Source organism: Corylus avellana, chromosome 1, assembly GCF_965113065.1.
Source record: "Corylus avellana chromosome 1, dhCorAvel1.hap1.2, whole genome shotgun sequence".
Lineage (NCBI taxonomy): Eukaryota > Viridiplantae > Streptophyta > Magnoliopsida > Fagales > Betulaceae > Corylus > Corylus avellana.
This window is the reverse complement of record NC_142490.1, coordinates 14120792-14145008: the sequence shown is the minus strand read 5'-3', so window position 1 is coordinate 14145008 and position 24217 is coordinate 14120792. Positions and strand designations below refer to the sequence as shown.

Sequence of the window (24217 nt, the reverse complement as noted above, 5' to 3'; positions counted from 1 at the left end):
TGTACAATTTACATTTAGATTTTAACCTTAATAATTTTGTTGATAATTAAGAGACTTAGGGTCCGTTTGATTTAGCTGATTCAAAACGTATGGTTTAAAAAAATGCAAATAATGAAACTTGATTTTTAAAAATGCAATATACTATTTTCCCTATGATTTGAAAATGAGAATTTGTTCACACGCAATTTCATGTAATTGGAGTGACACTTGAATATGCATATAAAACGGTGCGCTTCAAATAGGATGGGCATTTTGTTATTTTCCACCTCTTTCTCGGCAACCAAACTGAGGGTTAGGGTTTTACTTAGTTCGAATTTGGCGGTTCCAATTCCCAAAAGAATCATCTGAAATTATCTCTACAAATTCCAGGAATTGCGACGCTAAGAAAAATTATTGTCCACCAGTTTTTCTCTTGCTGCTTTAGTTAAGCTTAGGTGGGGGTCTTGTTCAACTTTCAATTCTCTTATCTTTGCTAAAATATTGTTAGATTTACTAGATTGGGTTTAATGGCAGGGTTTCACTGATTATTGTGACAGATTTTAAGTCCAAGATGAGCAATAATGCAGCCGGACCCTCCTCGAAATCCAAGGCCGGGTCGTCTCAGCCCTCGGAAACTACGTTTAAGCGCAAACGAGGAGTGTTTCAGAAAGAGTGTGAGTATTTGGAGCCGCTTGTGCTTTGTTGGGTTCATTGCAATTTTCCTTTTATTAATTTATTTTTTATGTCCTTATTCTTTTCTTTTGGGTTTTACAGTGCAGCATATGATGTATGGATTTGGAGATGATCCTAATGTAAGTAGCAGCACTATGTATTGGTTCAATGATTTGGGGTTTTAGACTTTATGAAAACTGTTACTGTGGTTGTTGTTAATGTGAATGCATGGTACTGAAAGTTCTTAGATGTAGTTTCTCATTCTGTAATTGGAAACTTTGTTAGCTTGTAATGGACTTCTTGATTGTGATATGGGTACAATTATCTGTTTTGAGGTTTTGGATTTTAGAATGCAGTCTTGGATTGGATTACAAATCCAAATGTATGTATGCAAAGATGGCCTACATCACGATGGAAGTGCCGTATTTATTATTAGCATTGATGATTGTTGCAAGTGGTTTTGTGTATCTAAATTATCAGATAAGAAATAAAACTTGATTTGCCTTGGCTTAAAGCGTGATCAGTTTATACATTTGTGTATGCCCAAAAAAATTTCAACCTCTCTTATCATCACCTTGCAGAAGCATCTTTGATGTCATCTTTGATTGCAGTGTCTCGTGGATTATTGGGTCTGATGGATTATTGGGTCCCATCAACTCATCTATATTAGGCTCTATATGCAATTGCATTTGTATCATCCATGTATTGCTTGATCATAAATGCGTTCTGCTGTTGTTATCTATGCCTCATTGGACAAAAGGGTGCCTACCTTTTCCTGTTTTAAGTGCCAATGTTTTTCCTCTTTGTACTTTCTGCAATAACAAACCTGTTTTTACTTACTGCGATAATGAAATATTATTGACATGGATTTTTCTGATTATGTAGAATGAAAGGTGTGATGATGTAGAGTATCCAATTGATATGCATTATCGTATCTTTGAACGTATTAATATATATTTTATGTTGCATTATCAGCCGCTTCCAGAAAGTGTGGCACTTGTGGAGGACATTGCTGTGGAGTATGTCACAGATTTGGTAGGTAGTTCTTTGGGTACTCATTATTTCTAGTTCTAAGTAATATGTCAATATCTTCAATGTTGCTGCAGGTGCATAAAGCCCAAGACATTGGATCAAAGAGGGGAAAGCTATCAGTTGAAGATTTCCTGTATCTGATACGCAAGGTATCTAATTTATTTACCATTTTCACCAATAAACTTCACTTCACTTTCCTATAAATTTTTTATGGCTACACCTGGTTTCAAGGCATACTATTTAGCAAGAAAAATTTTTTTTACACAAATGCATCATAGAGGTACTGTCTTCCGGTTGGTGTGCCACTTATAGGTGCAGGCTGGCCATGCTGGTCTCATATATCTCATCCAAATATTATATAGCATACCGATTACACATTGTATGCCTCAGCTAATAACAGCATTCATACACATCTTGATTTTCTTGTCTATTGAAAGTGTTTAGGAAGAACCTTCACGAGAACAATTTTCCTTTCCTTTTTCAATTTCAATACTATATAAGTAGAAAAGCTTTGGTTATTTTCATCTCCCACACCATTTATTCCTCTCTGCTTTAGATAGAAAATTACATTGGCGTAAGGTAAAAATTCTCAAATATCTCCCTATTATTTTATAGTATGAAGATGTTTGATTCCTTTTCTTGCTTTATAGATGTGGCATATATGTTTCTGCATAATGTTCTTGCTCTAAGTTCATTATTTTATTTGATAGTAAATAAATTATGAATTTTACTCTTTCATCCTTCAGGACATGCCAAAACTCAACCGCTGTACAGAGTTACTTTCTATGAATGAGGAGCTGAAACAAGCTAGGAAGGTTTTTGAGTCAGATGAAGAGAAGCTGAGGAAGGTTTTTGAGGCAGATGAAGAAAGCTAGCTTCCATATACATGATATGATGGTGTTTTAATCGACTAACATTTGTGGTTACTTTCTGGACTGAGGTATTTCAATTTTTTTTCTAGAGCTGATGCGTACATGTTATATTTTGGTGGTTGTGTAAATAATAAATTTTTGTTGAGGGAGATTACTTTTACCACATTTAGGCTTTAAGCAGATACCACTGGACCATTTTCTGTATACTATGTTAGTGACAGAATTGGTCTTTTCCCTTCTATCTTGGTTTTTTTGTCAATGCCTAGATGGGAAATATTTAAGTAGTGATACAGAAACATGCAAAGCTTAATTCCTTTGATCTACAATCAAATTAATGCCCCTTATTTATTAAGAAAAGAATGTTATTTTAATAAGGTGGTACTTAATTTGAAGAAAGGTGAAAAGAAGAGTGATACTTAAATCATAAAGCAACGACACCTTATGGATGCATATCCACTTTCATATATTAATTATTTCTAGTTGTGCATTTTTTTTTTTCTTTTTTTGAGGATCATAACACTACTTGCGTAATGTTAAACAAAGTTCACCAAGAAAGGCAATTAGAAGAGGTAGAATATAAATTTACATGATGATATTTTTGGGGTTTTTTTTGTTTTGGCCTTTTTCTGACAAGGTATCTGAGTTTTCGCCTTGACTAGCCCCTGAGCTGGTGCAGTCTTGTGCCACATGCACCAAACATGTACACCCTAGGGAGTACTGATACACAGGCACGCCTGTGCAAATTTTTTTTTTTTTTTTCTTTTTTTATAATTAAAAAAAAAAATTTTTTGCACAAGCGTGCGTGGCATGCCGTGTGCTGTTTTACTTCACCCACACCCTAGGGGGTGGCCCCAAAGGAGTTGTTGCATAATTGAGGTTTCAACTTTCAACCTCTTGACCTATACTGTGCAGGGTGTTTATGGAGGTGTTCAAGACTGCTATGGCTCTCCTTCGGGTGTGCTGTTGCAGTCCTCTTGGTTACACCATCTCTGGTGCACCATGTCAAACCACCTTAATTGGTGGCCATGGTTCTTGGTTTGTGTGCCAAAAATCAATAGGGCTGCGTCATTTATTTGATGCATTCCCTTTTAATTTTTGTTTACCTACACTGATGTGGTCAATTTGGGGGATTATTATTAGGTTGCCCAGCCTTTTGTTGTTTGTTGTAATTTCTTTGTTGATGTATCCAAAAAAAAAAAAATTCTCACTCGTACTCCTCTGTTCGGGTTTGAGCATTCAATGTAGACTCACCAAATTAACTAAAAAATTATCTTTCTCTATTTTAATTATTCACTTTTTCAAAGCACTTCCATTAGCCTAAACATTTTTAAATATGCTTTTTCAAAGATATCTTTATTCTTTTTCCAACAATCATATTTTTGAATGTCTTTTCCTAACGTTCATTCTTTTGAATATTTGTCTTATCATAACGGTCATATTTTTTAAAATTTGTCTTTTGTTAACGGTTGGGCTTCATTTTTGTTTGTCAACTCCCCTCATTGGTACTAATTGGGGCATTGTTATGGTAGAGAAAGATGGTGTCGATGTTGAGTCTTTTTAGTCCAATAGGTTTCAAATTTCCTACCTTGTTTACTCTGATTCTCCCATCAACCATTGCTTCTATCTTGTTGTCTTAATCCTTCTTTGTGGTATGACAAAGCTAGTTTTTGGGAAACTACTTCCATTGGGAACTCCTTTTTAGGGATTGTGGGGGTATTATACATATTCTTAATGCTTTATTATCACTTTTGGAGAAGTTAGGAGGCAGACCCTTTAATCCCTTCAACTTTGTCCATTCCAATGCCTTGGTTGACTTAGGGTTTTGAAGGGAATCCTTTTACATGCAACAATAAATGTTATGGACCTATGGTAGACTATATCAGAGTTTGGCCAACCAAGACTTGGTTTTTCTGTTCCTTAATGTCATTGTGAGTCACTTCCCTTGCTTAGGTTCTGACCACAACCCGATCATCCTTACTATGGCGGGCAACTGTAACCATCTTCCCAAACCCTTTAGGTTTGAAGCATTTTGGATCCGGGACTTGTCTAGTCGCTCTCTCATTGCTGAAGCCGGTGCCCCCAAGTCAAAGGATATGCAGCCTACTCCCTTAGAGCATCTCCAACAGTGTAGCTAAAAGGGAGATATTAGTTACATTTAGCTAGTTTTGCCCAATAGCTTCACATTAACTATTATACCTTAACTGCTACAGTTTGTAGCTATTCACTGTAGCATACTAGATTGAATATAATATTATTTAATATTATTTATCTCTCTTCTCTCTCCCTCTTCCTCACCGAGGCATTCTTGGTTTTCTGGACAAACCCACCCAACAACCCCTCCTCTCATATTTCCTTCTAGTATCAAATCATTCTTCCTCACCTACATCCCATGAGACTGACCCAATTCCTCAAGACGAAGTTAACCACACCTAAAATCATCTGAAATCCAAACAAAAAAATTTTCAAACATGAGCACCAGAACTCACCGTCGCAGATTGGGTTTAGATCCACTATAGGCCGACCGTATCAAATCCTTTTTTCTTCTAATATCAAATCCTTCTTCTGTGGTAGCGTTGTTTAAGCTCCAAAATTTAAAGTTTCTTGGGTTGTGGTTGTGTGAAGGGAGAGAGAGGAGAGGGAAGAAATAATTGCAGAGGTTGGCCATGGGGGGTTTGGGTTGAGTCAGAGTGAGAGAGAGTAAAATGAAAAAAAATAATAATAATAATAAATAAATAATAATATTTTTTTTAAAAAAATAGAGAATGGAATAAAGAAGCTGTTGAAGTTTGTATAGAAAAATGAGTAGGTAAAATATAAAATAATACTTTTTAACTATGTAAAATATCTAATGCTGCTAGATGTCCTAGGAAATGGTCAGCTACTAAATCAGCTCTAAAAGGATAGAACAAATCTCACTTTAGGATTATTCAATGAGAAACCAAAAGTATCTCTCTCGAGTTTGATGCCATCCAAAGAACCACTTTCACCCATTATAACCAAGAGAGAGAGAGAGGCAACTTTGAGAGAGATAAACCACACTAATATTGCTCCAGAAAATTATTTCCCCAATCACCTCTTTTAACGCAGCATTCCATTTGGGTGAAGCCCAAGCTGCTTTGCTGATTGTGGATCTTCCCTCTTCTTACTCCAACACTAACCTCCTCCTAGAAGGGGAGGCCCAATCATTGCGGACATCCATCAAAAGTTTCATGTTTCAAAGTTGGGCAACTTCTCAAACATCAATACCTTCGAATTCTAAAGCACACAATATTGTTAAATAGGCCGCTTCCTATCATTGTATTTTTACAGCATTCTCACTTCTCTTTCCATTTGGATTAAAAAATAATAATAATAATAAACAACCCTCTCTTTCCCTTTCCCTATTGTTGCTCACCCAAAAAGAGGAAGGAAAAAATTTACTAATTTGGATACGTAATAGGTATTCTTTTCCAAATTTGACTTAGGTACAGTAAAAAAAAATTACAGCACCTAAGCCAAATCCTTATTTTCCTTCAGGTATATTATTGACTATTAACATTTTTATGATTCAATTCTAGGTACAGAGAATTTGTTGGTCAACTTATTTTTTTTTTCTAGGTAGTTGATTTGGGTCCATATAATAATTTAACAACAGAAGGACAAACATTTAATATAATACATAAAAAAGATAATTCTAGCTACAAACATTTATGCTAAATCCACCATTTGTCTCTATATTGCAAAAGGGGACCAAGAATAACAAGAATGAAATATTTCTCAGTAAATTTAATGCTTGCAGTTTCTATTGTAGTTCTCCTCAAACAAGGGAGACACTATACCGCAAATAGAGACAAAATATTATGCCGAAACGGCTTCGAAAATACTAAACCAAAACAAAAAGGAAAAAGAGTTAAATAGGAAAGGGAGAAACCTAAGGGGCCGTTGAATTTTTCTATATTATCGACTTATCGTCATCATGTTACAATGGGTACATCTAAACAAAATCGGTTCGCCTATCTCCTAAGCAAAAACTGCCTTGATCTTCTCCTTCTGGTCCTGTGTTAGAGAGGCCGGGAATAGAACCTCAAATGTCACATAAAGATCCCCTTTCTTTGTGCTAAAATGCAATGGCATACCCTCCCCTTTGAACTTCCTCACTTCTTTGGGCTTAGTAATTCCCTAAGTAGTCAAGAAGATAGTCATGTCAAGCTTCGTTTGATAAAAGGCAAAAGACTGTCGTAAAAAACATTGTCAAACAAGCCCAATTTCTTCCACCAACTCAATCACTGATCTTAGTGATATAAAAGGAGGCTATAGGATATGTTCTTTCTTACCTTTGTGCTGATGTCCACCAAATGGTCATCAAGATGTTTGATTGTCTTCTCAAAACCAACTAGAGCTTGAACCTGGAGAGGGTTCAGAAAATCAACTCCACATGAAAATAAGAACTTTGGTTTTGGGAAGGGTAGAATTTAAGAGAAAATGAAACCGTGAAATGAGTATGACCATGGTCTGATGTTTTGATCAGACTAATAACTACAAACCTTGTACTAAGGCAGAAATAGATATCTATGGTTAAACTCTCTAAATGGAAGATGTTGACCTAATTTGCACAATGAAGCTACAGCTATTGATATGGGCAGAAATTTGGTAATAGTTACCAGTGTTATAGTGACAGCTATGTGCAAGTCATTGCCTTCCCTTACGAAGAGATCATGGGGGGCTGTGCGGATACGAAACTGCCCAAAAAATGGTATATGTTGTCAGTAGACGATAGATGTAGAAAGACCAATTACTAAACCGAATGTTAAGAAAGAACTAACCTTTAAATCTCCAGGTTCTCCATCTATTATAGGCTCACCATCTTCATAGAAAACAACCTCCTGGGAAAAGCACACAAAATGTTACTCTAAAAATCAAGAAATATTAGGTTTATTAATATTACAAATTCGCTGTACACATATACAATTAATGTTCTCTGGCTTCCATATCCTGAAATGGTGATCAAAAGTGTTGTTTCCTTCTTTTTTTCTCTTTTGGAATAAAGAAAAAGGAACCTTTACATCAACATAATACTGAAAAACTTCGAAAGATCAACTACGGCACACTGCTTTTGACTGATTCTTCCAATTCAAACATTAAGAAAGTGAAACTTGTTTGTATGACAAATATCTGGCATTCTTTTTTGGCAAGACACATGCATATGCATTGTTAATGACATCCACGGGAAGTAAAAAAATTCCATTATTCTAAAACAATAAAAGCATTAAAAGGCTTAAATTGAAAATTCTAAAAAGCTTACTTGCCCGTCCTGCATCCCTTTCTCTATATCAACAGTGACAAAATATCCCTCCCTTTCATATTTGACATTTGGGCATTGCTCGCAGACCTGAAAGAGCATATGAAATATGTCATAATATAGGAAATAGCATTCAAGAGAGAGTGGTCAACAAAGACATGGAGAAGAATGAAATGGGTGAATGAGCATGCCACTGCCGTGCATAAAAAATAATTTGAAGCAAAACAAAAGGATCTCAAAAAAAAAGAATGAAGAAGCAGTATTGCCTACAATTGTGAGTTAAGGAAAAATGCTTCAAAAGACTTTCTCTACAGAATTTTTAGAGGCATTGCATACCTGCTCTGTCATCTGTTGGAACATCCCAGGACCTATTTGCTTGTGATAGACCTCGTTTCTACAGTTACAACGTCTCTTGCCCGGGGCCGGCTTTAAAATGTTTTTCTCCCTCCAAACCTGATACATCCCACATAAAAGGTCACATAAAAGAAGAAGACACTATCTAACCAACTGAAATATCATGATTTGTTACATTTTTCAGAAGTGACCGTGGTTGAAAAGAAATATTGTCCCCGAGGTCAAAACAAAGGACATTAAACTTATTTCATAGGTAGTCTTTTTGCCATCAGGGAGCAGATATGAAATAAGATTAAAAAGGATAAAAACTAATCTACAGCACAACAATAGAAAGAAATACTTGATTCTTGGGGACACTGGAGTTCAGTTATTTCCATTTTAAAATGTTTGAGATAAAACTGGTGGTTAGTAGATCATAGTTTTCCATTTAGAATTTCTCAGAACTGATATCTGTGCTGCTTAGTGTTAGTCTTCCAGCCATGCCTGGCTATAATATAGCCAACGTTACAAAAGATTTATTTTGTTTAAGAAGGACATACATGTTCTCATATTAGATATCTAGACATGAGATTACCTTCAAAGAGCCTCCCATGTATAAATCTTCCAAACTTGCGTCCAATTCGACAATCACATCATCACCTTTAGAAATTGTCTCTTCCTCTTCCATTTGGCCTCCACCGAAAAACCTAGTAGAAAACTTCATGTTAGTAGTAAAGAAACAGGGACATCGCTGAGACCACTCAATTCTGATTGTTGACTACATACATACAGATAATTGTGCAACTGTAACTACCCATCTTACATGTGAAATAACAGCTTCCTCATTTAAGTTAACGATAACAACGGCCAACGTAGTTTAACATATACCACAAAATCACCTTGATGAATCTAACAGATCATGTAATGCATAGGCAGATAACACTGTGAGTGCCATTCTTTCACGTGTGTTTCTACCAAATACCAGCCAACAACAAACATTGAAATCCAAAAAATCAGTTTTACTCTTAATAAACCACAATAATGAGCACCAAAGGACACAAACTCCGATCCTTTTCCACAACCCCTCATCAATGCCATATTTTCCATGCGTGAAAATGGCACTCCCAAACCATTTTTCACTTCTGGGCAATTTCTATTTCTGGGAAATTTCATTCTTTTAAAGGCATACTACAATGCAAGTACTATTTGAGACCACACATCTCATAACTCGAAGACCCAGAACAATGTAAAGAGCAAAGATTCAATTCAAGTAGTCCTAAGTTTCAGTTCCAAACAGATTCAACCCACAATCCTACAATTCAGACATTCAACAGCAAAATTCCAAAAAAAAAAACTCACTGGCTAAAAATGTCTTGGATGTTCATTCCTCCACCACCTCTTCCTCCTCCACTAGCCGCATGCTGTTTCAGTCCCTCTTCCCCATACCTATCATATATATTCCTCTTCTCGCTATCCGACAACACCTCGTACGCTGTTAATCAGCGTTAAACATAATCAAAAACCACTAATCATTACCATCCACTAATTAAACAATCAAAGACAAATCATTGTAGTCTCTCTCACCGTTGTTAATCTCGGCGAATCGCTTATTAGCCTCTTCATTTCCCGGGTTCTTATCGGGATGGTACTTCAACGCGAGCTTCCGATATGCCCTCTTGATCTGCTCGTCCTGCGCGCCACGTGGCACCTGCAGTATATCGTAGTAGCTCTTCCTGAAACCACCAAATTGAAGAATTTTCAACAACACACATTCATTCATGCTAAGCATTTGATGTACAGAGAGGGTCGGTCAGGGATGTACCCTGCAATGGCGGAGAAGGCGAAGCACAGAGCGCAGAGGAGGAACAAGATATTTGTTCTTCGATGCGCCATTGAAAGCGAAGCAAAACTTAGGGCTTTGATTTCAGATCTTTGCAAGAGAAGAAAGAACCCAAGGATTTTGTTTTTTTTTTTTTTTCTCTGTGAGTTTTGGGTCGTTCCCGGCTCCAAAGACTTGGGCAGTGGAAAGTGAAGCTACGCTTCGCAACGTGTTCTTGCGGAAACTGCCCAATCAGAGCACGCTTATGGTTGTTCAAACCAATCATATTTTCCCACGTGGATCGCGCTTTTTTCTCTGTGGTTTCGTTCAACTGGCTGGAAATTGCATGGAACGTGACGCTTACGCCGAGGAAGCCCAAACAAAATACCAGCCCAGTTGATTTTTCTGTTTTTTTTTTTTTGGGCCTAAACAGTCCAAGCTTACCAAAGAGTTCCCAAAATTTGAATGAAATTAAACGAAGTTTTTTTTTTTTTTTTTTTAAATAAATAAATATGTTGGAGAAAATTCTATTAATTCATACTATTAAATTGACATATTCTCATTAGAAATTTTCATTTTCAAATGCATTTTTTTAATAAAATTATTTTGAATTGTTTGTTAATATTTTTGTTTTGAAAAAAAAAAGAAGAAGAAAAGTTTAATGAATATAGCTATTTTTTAGCTAATAATTGATAACAATTTCACTAAAAACTAGTTGGGGTGAATAGTGAATAGAAATTTGCTGGAGTCAAATCATATTCACATGTTTCACATAGAGCACAATGCCCTGTCACTATTTTAATCATAATTGCGATCACTTTAGTTGTCTTTCTTGTTAATTCAATGGGGTATGCATGCTTACAAGTCCAATATGTCATTGTGTTATGACTTAGTGGGCTTTAACGTAGGGTATGGGTGATAGACTGAGCCAGTTTAATATGTAACAAATTTAATGGTTTAATTTTTTTTTGTGTTTTACCTGTTTTGAAACTTTTAGCCTATAGAGCAAAAATTCTATAGCAGTCACCATAAAAATAAAAAAAATAAAATAAAATAAAAAATAAAAAATAAAAAATAAAAATAAAAAACCTTGCTTGTAAAGCAGGTCTTTCACTGAATAAACTCCTCGCAAGTCCTATGAGCCCAAAGAATAGTACTTTTATTCAAAATACTAAACCAAATACTTTATAAGAACGAGTAACAAACAAAGAGGTGCTTTGTATCATCCTCACTCGACTCACAGAAAATACTTTTTCATCTTTGGAAGTAAGCCAATAGCATTCAATTTGTCATGAGTATACAATATTCTTCTAATTGCAAGCCAAAAAATAAAAGAGTGGCGACGAATAATTTTACCATGCCACACTAGCTTCATGCAGAACACCTCAGGGTTGCGTTATTGCAAGCTATCTCACACCGCATGAAGAGCGATTAATTGAAGAATCACGAACACCTTTAAAGGAGTTGACTTTAAATCTAACCCAAAACAAAATCTCCAAAAGAATGGACTCGGAATCTCTGCTTCTCGGAACAATCTGGCATTTGTCTTGGGTCATAGAGCAAACAATATATGGCAGCGACCATAATTCTACCCGCCATGGAGGAAAAAAGATTTGCCTATGAAGAGGGATGGATTTTTCTCTAAAGTGGGAGGCCATCCACCAATAAACTCCTCACAATTCCTATGACCCCAATGAATATTATATCTATTCAAAATATTAAACCAAATACTTCATGAGAATGGGCCATAAACAAAGAGATGATTAGTAACCCACAAAAAATACATTTACATCTCCTAACGTAAGCCAATAGCTACCGATTGACTACCTCTGAAATTAATGGGGGTTGATCAAGCCACCTTCAATCGCTGCTTGGGGGTAGTCTGGCCACCATTTCTCTCTATATATTTTTTTAAAAAAAATTATTAATGATTTTTATTAGTTGGGTTGAAATTTTTTGAATTAAGTTGAAAATTTTGGACTTGAGTTTAAAGAGCTCCCAAACATAAATTCAGAGTGGAGTTGAGTTGGAAAAATGTCTTTCCCAAATATGCCCAACACTTTATCTAGAATGACGCTTTTAATGTCCAAATTCCTCCTCCAAGACCAAGAGCAATCTGTTGGAGTTTTCACATCCTATAAACTCTTATTTTAAAGAAGATTGCGTTATGAAATCTATCATATTTTTTAGAACCGGTGAGACACGAAAATTAAGAAAGCACAAAAAAACAAATAATCCCAAAACACAGAGATTTTGGCGGTTTACCACGAATAGTTACATCCACAAAGTCTTAACGAGGTTTTACTATTTTTGAGAGAGATAAGACAAGATGGGTCAATAATACATTTGTATAAAAACCCCTAGTCATAAGCAACCATAAATATGACCCCCAACTAGGTCAAAACACCAAAACATGTCAAACTTTTGCTCTATGGACTAAGCCTCGGAAAAATTTCATCTAGATCAAGTACGAACCAGGTCGGGTACAAAAATCAGACTCCACATAACTTAATAGGCTATAGTCACACATGTTTCAATATAGCAGTTACATAACTTTGAATAACAACAAAGCTCAAATTAAGCTAGAGCTTAGAAAAGTATACATATGGTCCGTATGGATCTTTCAATCGTAGACTACATTGGGGACTTTTTGGGTGTGAGAGTACACTATCGAGAGGCACAAATCACCATAAAAACTAGTGTGAACCATTGGGATTGTTTTTCAACACCTACTGTACCTCTGAATAATGTCCTACTCCATCTCCAACCCAATTTAATTTACGAGCATGGCTTAACACCATACTGGGTAAATAGCATTCATCAAATTTTTTAAAATTTATCTTTTTTTAAAAAAAAAAAAAAAAAAAATTATTAATGTCACACCACCTCAATGTGATGTGTAGTATTACTCTTAATTTAGAGGAACGTTAACGATCATCTTTTAACTGTTTCATTTTATAAATTTAATGAATAAATCATTAGATTTGTAGACTCTTATAACTTTCATGTGTACAAATTTCATGTGTACAAATTCAATAATAAATTCATGTTTGGTAAAATTCCGTTGAGTTTATTTTTGCAAATGCTAGCCGCCTAATCAACGTCCAAGTGGTGGAAAAGCATTAAAAAAATTGAAAGGAACATCTCACCACCAAAGTATGTTTCTTGTCTCGTCAACAATCAACCATAAAGTATGTTAATTTCTTGTCTTTTGTCCTTAAATATACAAGTAAATACTTTCTCTTTTTTTTTTTTTTCTTATCGAAAACAGTTTTCAGATAAATTTTATCAAATAAATAATTTTTTAAAATAAAATAAAATAAAAAGAGAAAACTACTCGAAAACAAGTTTTCCTATTAAAAAAAAAAAAAACAGAGCAAATTACCAAGCAAGCCTTCGGGTTTAGCATAGATTATGGGGGAGAAAATGAAATTAATAACGACAAAAAAAAAAAAAAAAACACCCAAAAAAACAACATGCAATATATATATAACCCTAGACGGCTTAAAAGTCAATGAGACACTAACACAATCAAGCACCTGTGTACAAGGAGCTTGACATATTGGCTGGCATTTAGGCTTAGTTTGAATAACTTCGAAGCAAGGCTAGCTGCTTGCAAGGACAATGATCATGCCATTTTAACTTCATATGGATGACATATATTAAATTTAATTATTTAATTAATATTTAACGTACGTTCTCTTTTACGTGTTGTTTCAAACTTTCGATACTTAAAATATTTAATTAAAATAAAAATGTAATTAAACTCGTGACTTCTCTTGTGTGAAAAAAAAGTACACTCTACGCCATCTATCTGAATTGCTGCCTAGTACTACATGAGTCAAAATGGCATTCAATATCGTTGCAAGCAGGCTAGCCTTGCTTCAAAGTTCAAACTAAGCCTGATTAAATGCAGCCGTCGGGTAGGTACCTCTCATTTTTAGGCCCTCTTGTTTTTGAGGTGTTGCTTGTGATTTTTTTTTTTTTTTTTTTTTTTTGCATTTATTAAATTTTGAATAAATTCTTACTTATATAAAATAAATAAATAAATCACAACCCATCTGTTAAAGGTCATACTCCAACTAAAGGGGTGTTATTAGTTTCATTTTCTCCCCCATAATCTATGCTAAACACGTTAATTATTTTGTTTTCCTTTGTTTGGGAATGGATTTAAATTTCACATCCATAACCTAATGGACCTTTACATTAATTTGTTGAAATTATGGCGATACAACAAGAAATTAATATAAAATCGTACTAAGAGCATTCCCAGCAGACTCCCTATAAGAGAGTCTGTTTCCTAAGTTTAGAGAATATGTTCAAAAAATCGCAAAAAATATCTTACAACAGACTTTCTAAATGAACCATAAACATTAGGATTGGTACAGTGGAACCCAATGTTTTGGGTTCCACTATTAAAATCCTTATGGTTATTAAAATATTAAAAAAAATAATTCTCTCTTCTCTCCTCTCTCCTCTCACAATTCTCTCTCATCTCTCTTCTCATATATATAATATAATTAAAAAAAATAAATATTTTAATGATATAGGAAATGATTAAAGAAAGTTATTGGAGTGTATTTTGACATAAGGAAGTAAAAAGTAATTTTGATTATTAAATGTAGAGAAAATGACAAGAAAGTTGCTGAGGCCTGGGAATGCTCTAATAAGAAGAAAAGTAATGCTTGTTTCTTGTGTACATATGACGCATGTTAAGGATGCATGTCACATCAGCAATTGAATACGCATGACATTTCTAACATGAATCTTGTGTGCAAAAGCACACGATACAAATTAGTTCATATGCTAATCTCTCGTTCAGGATTGCATTTAGTCTCTTAGATATTTAACTGGTATGAGACAAAAATTACGTTCAGCAGCTTGTCTTGATCTCCTTGTCTAAAACGTAAAATTTTTAATTAGCTACGTGCTTTTAGGCAAACACTATAGCTTATGTAATTTTTAAAAAAAAAATATTTCTCTTTTTGTTACAATTATTTATTTATGTTCTTTCTTGATGGTTTAAGAAAACAATAAAAAATGTGTTGTTTTTCAAATTCAACACCTAACATTCTTGGAGGCCCTATCTTCTCTCTAGAATTCATCTCTCTTTTCTTTTAGACAACACCAAAAAGAACTTCAAGAGAAGAGAAGATCTAGATCTAGATCCTCCCTCATTTCCTTTAACGGTACCAGTGCTAGGTGTCTTTTCTGTAGGCTCTATTAGTCTCCGTTTCAGGCAGATTGCTTTAAATTTAGTTTGTAGATCTAGATTTAGTCTCTTCAACCTTAGATCTGATCGTCTTCTTCGGCCAATTCGTGTCTTCCGAAAGTATGTCTACGATATCATGCTCCTCCGCTGCTGCTTGTGGGGTTTATGTTTTTTGTTTTTTATTTTGTTTGTCCTGGCCTTCGAGTGGAGGATTGATTTGTTGTCTTGGCCTTTGGGTTGAGGATGGAGTAGATTAGTGTGGGGGCTTGACTCTCACGGCCGAATTTTTAGTTTATAAGTGTTTTTTTATTTTTGTTTTGTATTTGGGCTATCCATGTCTTAGATCTAGTCTACACAAATTAGATTTGTTCAGTAAATGTAGTTATACATGGGCTAGCGGAAGCTTGAAGTCATTTTTGTGATTTTGTAACTTTCATAGCTTTTGGCTATGATTTTTCAGAGTTGTATGCTTTATGTTGTAAGAGTTTTATACTAATGAAATTTCATCAATGGAAGTTTTATATTTTTCAAAAAAAAAAAAAAAAACTAAAAATATATATTTTAAAAATAAAATATAAAAATGGTTGAAATTTGTATTAAAAAAAAAAGCTTTTTAATTAGCTAAAATGCATAACATTATTAGAAATACTAGTACAAGTAATAGGAACGAATTACTATGGGCTCCTTTCCCCTCCCTCCTACCTCCTCTTCTTCCTCCTCCTTACCTTCTTTTTTTTTTTTGGTTTTTCTGACCAGTCCAATTGCTCCGGTCATCCATGTACTTATGTTGCGCTGCCTACGTCTGGCCTTCACCGTGCTACGCTGCTCTTCGCCTTCTTAGAATCGGTTGGGCTTTAGATCTAGTTTTTCAAATCTAGATCTAGTCTCCTTAATTGGTTTCGTTCAGCCACGTGCCGGCCAATACGCTTCACTTCACCTCCCTCGCCATGGCTGTTGTAGCTGTTTGCTAGTTTTTTATTATGTTTTTTGAATAAGGGTTTGACTTTTCCTTAGATATGCTTTCATAAGCGATTTTCGGGGTAAAGGTTTTTGTCTTGACTTTTGGGTTGAGAATAATTAGTTTTGGTGAGAGGGTTTTGCTCCCATGGCCCAAAAAATAAAAGTTGAGAATATGGGCTACCTATGTATTAAATTGAGTTTGCCTGGAGCTGTTCTATAACTAATATTTGGACATGAGTTTGCGGATGTTAAAGTCATAGATAAAACCTGATTGTAAAGTCATAGATAGAATCTTTGTAAGATTTTTATGTTTTGTCTTTATAACGTTGTAACCTCATAGCTTTAACTATAATTTATCAGCGTTTTATGTTTTCTAATGTAAAAATTTTATGCTCTCGATATTTTTTCAAATAATGAAAATAGAAGATTCTCCTAAATAAATAAATAGGAACCAAGTAATCTCTAAATGCAATGGCAAGTGGCGAGTGGCGAGTGGCAAGTGGTAGCCTGGTAGGAGGGCACGTCAAATCGTTGGTAGAGAAGTCATCCCTATATTGATTGTTGATTTTGTCGTTATTATACTTTTAAAAAATAAAATAAAAAATAAAAAATTCGTGTCTTTAATATATATAGTGCCTAGCTAGCCAAGACATGCTTTTTGTTCTCCCTTTAAATACAATAAAATATCTTAGTTAGAATATATATATATATATATATATATATATATATATATTTTGGATAGAATTATTAATGATCTCCTAAATTATATATTCTGATGAGTAATCACTACGAAATTAGTGCTTAGTGCTTACTCCGATAATATATATATGATCCTAAAAAAAAAAAACAAAACAAAACAAAACAAAACAAACTAATACTAGGAGTTCTTATTCCTAGTTCTAAATTTTGTCTAAGGATATATAATGAGTATTATTAATTAGGAATGTAAGAATCTAGAATGAATATTCACTTGTTTGTTAACATAGGAATGACTAAATATTCAAACTAAAATAAAATCATATTTCAACCAAATTTCTTAAGATACTCTTACTTATAAAAACGATATCCCAAAAAACATGATTATTTTTCTGGGCACCCAAAAAAAAAGAAAAGCATCCGTATAATTCGCCGTCCCCGCGGGTGGCTTACCATCCCTTTTTCAAATGCCAAAAAAGAAAAAGAAAAATGTTTTTTTTTTTATAATATTTTTATTTTTAAATGTTAAATCACCACTTATTGCAAAAATTTAAGCAGATAGAAAAAGATGAATTTAATTAAGACGAAATTAAGACTAGAAGGCTCAACATATATAGAAACTTAATCAAATACGAACTCTCACTCTGAGGCCCTAGAGAATATCATGTTCTCGATCTTATTATATATAGCATATATATTCCTTGTATACTAAAATGAATACGTTAAATACCATATTTTTTTAATTTTAGTATTATCTACTAAAATTAAGTTTATACTAAAATCACATCAACTTTTAGTAATTTTAAAAGTTGATGTGACTTTTAAAATTACTATTGAATCAAAATCTAATAATGATGTATCTCAAATTTAATAGTAATTTAAAAGCTGTATAAACTTAGTTTGAGAATAAAATGAAGATAAAAAAGATAATATGTTGCATTCCTAAACTAAAACATTAATATTAGAACTACATTTTTATTTCACAAACTATCTGACGGGTCAATTTCAACCAATTATTAAATTAAATTTTATTAAAAAATTATACATAATTTAAGAACAATATACGGACATCATGGGATCGATAGATGAAATACTAAAGGCAAATTTATAAGATTCCAAGGAACGACAAAAATAATTAAAAGCGGGGGGCACAATGGTGTTCAGACGAGCGGGCGTCAACGTGGACAATGAAGCCCCGTCACGAGGCTCTCGACAGTAGAGAAGCCACGACTGTCGCCTTGATTGGCAGCCCTCGTGGCGGAATCTCCCACCACACATCTCTCGCCTCATAGCCCCACACCGACGTGGCCAAGACCCCGTAGAGGCCTCTAGATCTTTCTCTTTCTATAAATATGCAAAACTTTTTAGCTTTTGTTTGCTTATATATAGAAAATCTACATAGATATATATTATATATATTATATATAATATATATGCATCATATATAGTCAACCGGCTGATCACTGGGTAAAATGGGAAGAGCTCCATGCTGTGAGAAAGTGGGGTTGAAGAAGGGGAGGTGGACTGAAGAGGAGGATGAGATCTTGAGCAAGTATATTCAGGCTAATGGTGAAGGGTCATGGAGGTCATTGCCAAAGAATGCAGGTAAAAAATAATGCAATTCTTTCATTAATGTTACTTTAAATTAATCAAATGAGTTCATAATTAATAAAATTACCAAATAATGGGATTCATTTTAACTTGTTTCTTAATTTCCATTTTCCTGATATTTTGAAGGGTTGCTGAGGTGTGGGAAGAGTTGCAGGCTGAGATGGATTAACTACTTGAGAGCTGACGTGAAGAGAGGAAACATTTCTGCTGAAGAAGACGAAATTATAGTGAAGTTGCATGCTTCTTTGGGAAATAGGTTGGTGCATATATTATCCACCACATGATCAACATATATAAAATCAAGAAACTCCTTTTCTTTCCTCTTCAGTCTTTTATGTCTTTCATGTACAGCCAAATGAACAAAAAAACAAAAACAAAAATCTCAAACACACTCTCTCTCTCTTTCTCTCTCTCCTTATAAAGATTTTCAGCCAATAACATGTTACTTTTTATAAAGATTTTCAGCCTAGCTATAAATGGGTTACTTTTTAATTACGAACTTGATGTTTTCTCTTGTCATCTTTTTTCTTTCTTTTGGCTGCTTCCCCTTTATTTGCTGTTTTTTCTTCCCTACTGTCTGTGTCAACACTTAATTGCACGTACGCAGGGAAAGAATGCAACTTGAGTAAGAGATTAAGGATAAAATTGAAATTAAGTTTAATATAAGTAATGTATTTATTATTATTATCTTAAAGTTTTATGTTTTTAACATTATCACAAGGGTTAAATTTGAAATTCTCAAATTCATAAATCTCAACTGTTTATTTCAGCTAAACGTTTAAAATAAGTCATATTTTAATATTTAACGAAGAAACATGGTTTATTAAATTCCTTGAAAGTAACTTCCTCGTTAAAACTACGTACAAGACAGAAAAACTACATTAAATTCCATTTTTAAATCTAGAAAGGATGAAGGTTATTTTTTCATTATTAACCTTTAGTAATAAAAATAAGTGCAGGTGGTCTGTAATAGCAAGTAAATTGCCTGGAAGAACAGACAACGAAATAAAGAATTACTGGAACTCTCACTTGAGCAGAAAGATTCACACTTTCAGGACTAGGGCTTCCGGTGAAACCCTACAGATGAGCATGGACTTTTCTAAGACGGATATTATTCCTCTAAAGAGAAGAGGCGGCAGAACCAGTCGAAGGGAGATGAAGAAGAACAAGAAGAACTTCCAAAAATATGTCGGGAATAATATTCCAACATTAATCCCAGCAACGAAAGCTAAAGATGTCGACGGAATCATCAATATCCCATTGCCCCCCACACCAGCCATAGACGAAAGCCAACAATATCTTTGTTCAAATGAGGCAGAAAAGTGTGAAAAGCAAATGGTTTGTGAAAACCCTAGTGGTGATCAGAAAGAGAATCAAGAGATTTCAGGACCACTGGATGATCATATTCAGGAAGGCATTGATGGTGGGTTGTTGTGTTTTGATGACATTGGTTTGCTGGAATACGGGGTTTTGAATTTAAATGAGGGGAGAGAAAGTAATGATGTGGTCATGGGTTTTAGTGAGGATGGAGACAGCAGTGGGGGGTTTATGTGTACGAAAAAGGTAGCAGCGGCAAGCGAGGAGATGATGATGGTGAGCGAAAATCTCAGTTCAAATATTGGAGATGATTGGGGATGGGAGGAGGGTGTTCTTCAAGGGAATGAGAAATGGGATAATGAAATCGAGGAAAGGTTATCCTTGTTGTGGGAGAGTGATAATTTGGAAGGGGATATTGATTGTAAATTAGGAGAGATAGATTTTAACAAACAAGATGCTATCTTGGCTTGGCTTCTATCCTGATCGAATAATTATTTTTATTTTTTCTCTCTTTCGGTTGTAAATGTTTGCAGGTGAGAGTTGAGACATCCTTAGTTAATCTCTGCTTTCTTTGTGTTAATTAATTATTAATGTGAAATTTCATTTTTACTAGAGCACAATTTGATGCTCAACTTCATTCTATCAATTTTGTTCTAAGAAGAATATATATATATAAGTCATGTGCCTGCATTTAGAAAATCATATATATATTCTCATGTTGTATCGATTTCTGTCAAATATGGTGGATATGTGTTCTTTTCTACTCCATGTATATAACACTACATTCTACAACGACATCGGACATAGGAATTAATGACAAATCGCTAATAATGGTCGCATTTGTCCGGTCGAGAAAAGTTGTCGTCCCTGGTACCTTAGTATTTGCGATATATATATATATATATATATTTTAAACAGCATTTTACAGCATGTGACCGTTTTTTTTGTTACTGGTACGCATATCATATTTTAACGTATGTTTAAATAGCATATTAGTGATCATGACCTTTGAGTCGACACTTATATCCTTATACCAGCAACGGCAAAAAAAAGTTGTCACGTCAAATTTTAAATGTTAAATGACGATTATATGCTTGACTTTTTTATAAAATTTCAACTTTACCATTAATTTAAAAACCTTCTTTTATTTAAAAAAAACGAAAATCAGAGATATTTTGGTTTTTTTTTATATTTCTAACCGTTAAATTTGATGGATGAGTTCAAATTTAGAACAATTGAAAGTTCAGGGAACTAAATTGAGAGATTTTGAAGTTAAAGGAGAGTTTGTCAAATCGAGTGAAAGTTCAAGGGTTTTCAGTGAAGTTATCCCAATATTATATTATATTTTTTTAATAGTGTCTCGGCGACAATTAGCCTTGAGTCATCCTTGATATCGATCGTCATATCAGCAACGACTAAAGGTCGTTGTCGCAATGTGAATTTCGTAACTTTTTTTAAGAAAGAAAAAAAAAACTTTATATAGTATATTCGCGACGAGCCGACGACGTTTGAGTTGTCGATGAGAAATTGGTCGCTAATTAATGATCAAATTTTATGAAGTAATAATATATGTCCAGCAAACTTTTAATGCACCAACTAAATCTTAGATACGTAACTCAAGAATAGAGTGGATCATACTTTTAGAAAAAGAAAAATACTTAAGAGTGGATCATGCAAATGTGGTTATTTTATTTTATGTTAAAAATTAACATGTATAAAATATAAAATTTAGTATTAAACCCTTCTTCACTATAAGATGATGATGATGATTTATAGTATTCTTGATAAGACCTTTCAAAAGTCTTATGTTCTTCTTTTTCTCCCTACAAAGAAACAAGCTAGAGGAAGTTAATATGCATATCATTTGTAATGAACTTAAGTTAAATTTTATTTAAATTTATCCATTTTTTTAATTTTAAATCTATCTATATTTTATTCATTTTATATATTTATTAATTTAACTTAATTAATAAAAAAAGTTTAATTAAGTACAATCAACAACGATCACATGCTAAAACTAATTCTCACATTTAGCGACATCATGTCATTGTTGTTGAATGTGATTTAGCAACAATATATGCCATCATGTTATTGGTATCATAATTGAAGATGTCAGTCGATCGCACATTGAACTTAATTAAGATCAATAATGCCTGGAAAAAAATAAAATAAAATAAAAAATTAGTGGACCTAGATTTCTAAGTGACATGTCGGTGATCTAGCGAGGAGTCACTTAGATGTCAAAGTTAGTGAAGGACTTTGAAATGACCGGAAGGAAGAAAAAAAAAATGACAGGAAGTAAATGTCTGGCAAAATAATTGGTGCACCACTTAATGATTCAACTCATTTCCTTTTTATAAAGTGTTTCCCTTGCATAGTCTATATATATAGACGGAGAAGCTTGGGGCTAACAAAATTTGATTATGTTGCCCCTCACTCTCTTAATTAGCTCACTTTTTCCTCATTTTCTAGTAATAATAGAAAATATGTACAACCTAAAATAATCTTTGGCTAACCAAGAATGAACGCCCTAAGAGTATCTCCAACAATAATATGTAAAATACCTAATCAAAAAACACACTTATTTATTTTACCTACTTATTTTTCAATACCAAATCCACCAAATTATCTAACATCTTTTATACTTTCCCTTTTTTTTTTTTTTTTTTTTTTCAAAAAATATGGAATTTTCATTGATGAAATTTTATGAGTATAAAGCTTTTACATCACTGAGCATACAGCTCTAAAAATCATAGCAAAAAACTATGAATGTTACAAAGTCATAAAAATGACTTCAAGCTTCCCCTGATCCATGTACAATTATATTTAAGGAACATATCTACTTCGTGCAGACTGGATTTAGGACATGAGTAGCCCAAATACAAAAAATAAAAATAAAAATAAAAAACTCGAAACGAAAAATTCGGCCGTGAGAGTTAAGCCCCCACATCGATCTACTTCATCCTCAACTTGAAAGCCTAGACAAGCAAAAAAATAAAAAAAACACAAAACACAAAACAAAAACTTTACAAGCAGCAGCGGAGGAGCACGACATCGTAAACATTCTTTCGGAAGACACGCATTGGCCGAAGAAGGCGATCAGATCTAAGGTTGAAGAGACTAGATCTGGATCTAGATCTAGATATAGAAACTAGATCTAAAACAATCCGCAAAAAACAAAGACCTTAGATATTTCTCTTAAATACTATTATTCATTCTTTTATTATTATTATTATATTCTTCCCAACTTAACCTCTTAGAAAGGGAAGAAATATTAAAGAAAATGTTGCTATTTACTATAGTACCAATTAAATGTGTATTAACTAGCCAATAATTGTTCCCAAGTGGTAGTTGAATCGGCTGGGACCACATCTAATGAAGCGGTAGTCATTAGTTCGGATCCACATCCCCCTCTCGTGCGGACATGTCAAAAAAAAAAAAAAAAAAAACTAGCCAATAACTATCCTCAAGAGGTAGTTCAATCGGCGGGGATCGCGTCTAATGAAACGGAGACCACTAGTTCGAATCCCCTTCCCCCTCTTGTTCGGACATGTTAAAAAAAAAAAAAAAGAACTAACCAATAACTAATCTATTTTATCGTAAAAATAAATATAATAAGAGATATGCTACAATGCAATTCAAATTTCAAATTTTAATCCTCCATCTCATGTGATTGTCCATCTACCACGTCACTAAAAATAAACAAAATGTGGACATTATAGTGCCCTTAAGCATTTCTCTTATAATAATATTAGCAAATATGAACAAATTTATTGAGTTTGGAAAGTTATGGTTGAGCGTTCAAACTTGACATAAATGCATGGAAATGGACAAATGCCTTCTTTCAAGTTCCTTACACTTGCACACGTAGCACTCTACCGTCTACAGACTCTACACCTTCAATCCTGCAAAACTAATCGCTGAAAGGACGTACACTTACAGCAGTCGTTGCATATACCCATCATGACCAACTAGGAGCCGACCATATTTTGATGGGCACTGATACCATGCACGCCGGTGCAAAAATTTTTTTTTTTTATTATTATTATTATTTTTTGTAGCACTTTTTAAGTACATTGACACCTCCTTTTACGTGTGTATATATATATATATATATATATATAATACGTTGTGCTATATCTTTGATTGTTGTACATATATTCCCATTCCGTACTCTAAGATTTATTGTTGAGCAATCAAGCCTTTTTGGGCTATTTTCTCTTACGCACGCCGCGTGCTTTGTATCATTACTCATCATTTTAGAAGGAGAGAAGACAATGTGGTAAGTCTAGCGCCGTACAAGTTACTGCAGGTTACTATTTTTATTTATTTATTTTTGTATAGATTTGCTTTATGCAGCAATTTATGAGATGAAATTCTGTCTACTATTTGGAGTTTTGATTACTTTTAGTCAAGTTCTAAGGTCTTATTTATAT

The 24217-nt window shown here is 33.9% G+C and overlaps 3 protein-coding genes across 4 annotated transcripts; 2 read left to right on the top strand and 1 right to left on the bottom strand.

Annotated features, from left to right (window-relative positions):
* Nucleotides 1-240: 240 nt before the first annotated feature.
* TAF13 (TBP-associated factor 13) lies at nt 241-2794 on the top strand. Of its 2 annotated transcripts, none has more exons than XM_059582758.2 (6): nt 241-434; nt 514-653; nt 754-791; nt 1627-1686; nt 1758-1832; nt 2430-2794. In XM_059582758.2, exons 2-6 carry the CDS (start codon nt 551-553, stop codon nt 2556-2558), a joined length of 405 nt encoding a protein of 134 aa, XP_059438741.1. In that variant the 5' UTR covers nt 241-434; nt 514-550; the 3' UTR covers nt 2559-2794. The 2 variants fall into 2 exon arrangements, with proteins under 2 accessions (XP_059438741.1, XP_059438740.1); XM_059582757.2 differs by having other exon boundaries at nt 245-434; nt 537-653.
* A 3496-nt stretch (nt 2795-6290) lies between these two features.
* On the bottom strand, nt 6291-10192 carry ATERDJ3B (DNAJ heat shock family protein). The gene is made up of 10 exons (XM_059582197.2): nt 9989-10192; nt 9751-9899; nt 9526-9658; nt 8762-8873; nt 8170-8286; nt 7837-7923; nt 7358-7417; nt 7196-7273; nt 6869-6940; nt 6291-6713 (listed from the first exon to the last, which is right to left on the bottom strand). Exons 1-10 carry the CDS (start codon nt 10057-10059, stop codon nt 6555-6557), a joined length of 1038 nt encoding a protein of 345 aa, XP_059438180.2. The 5' UTR covers nt 10060-10192; the 3' UTR covers nt 6291-6554.
* An 8060-nt stretch (nt 10193-18252) lies between these two features.
* On the top strand, nt 18253-20423 carry MYB11 (myb domain protein 11). The gene is made up of 3 exons (XM_059582920.2): nt 18253-18458; nt 18591-18720; nt 19424-20423. Exons 1-3 carry the CDS (start codon nt 18326-18328, stop codon nt 20262-20264), a joined length of 1104 nt encoding a protein of 367 aa, XP_059438903.2. The 5' UTR covers nt 18253-18325; the 3' UTR covers nt 20265-20423.
* Nucleotides 20424-24217: the final 3794 nt, after the last annotated feature.

Excerpts from the sequence above, each read along its gene's own strand:
- ATERDJ3B (XM_059582197.2), bottom strand. The coding sequence starts at position 10,059 with ATGGCGCATCGAAGAACAAATATCTTGTTCCTCCTCTGCGCTCTGTGC. Across the intron at positions 6,941-7,195 it reads TAGCTGTCACTATAACACTG|GTTCAAGCTCTAGTTGGTTT; the intron begins GTAACTATTACC and ends AACCCTCTCCAG. Across the intron at positions 6,714-6,868 it reads TGGTGGACATCAGCACAAAG|GGAATTACTAAGCCCAAAGA; the intron begins GTAAGAAAGAAC and ends TTGACTACTTAG.
- TAF13 (XM_059582758.2), top strand. The coding sequence starts at position 551 with ATGAGCAATAATGCAGCCGGACCCTCCTCGAAATCCAAGGCCGGGTCG. Across the intron at positions 792-1,626 it reads GATTTGGAGATGATCCTAAT|CCGCTTCCAGAAAGTGTGGC; the intron begins GTAAGTAGCAGC and ends TTGCATTATCAG. Across the intron at positions 1,833-2,429 it reads TCCTGTATCTGATACGCAAG|GACATGCCAAAACTCAACCG; the intron begins GTATCTAATTTA and ends TTCATCCTTCAG.
- MYB11 (XM_059582920.2), top strand. The coding sequence starts at position 18,326 with ATGGGAAGAGCTCCATGCTGTGAGAAAGTGGGGTTGAAGAAGGGGAGG. Across the intron at positions 18,459-18,590 it reads GTCATTGCCAAAGAATGCAG|GGTTGCTGAGGTGTGGGAAG; the intron begins GTAAAAAATAAT and ends GATATTTTGAAG. Across the intron at positions 18,721-19,423 it reads CATGCTTCTTTGGGAAATAG|GTGGTCTGTAATAGCAAGTA; the intron begins GTTGGTGCATAT and ends AAATAAGTGCAG.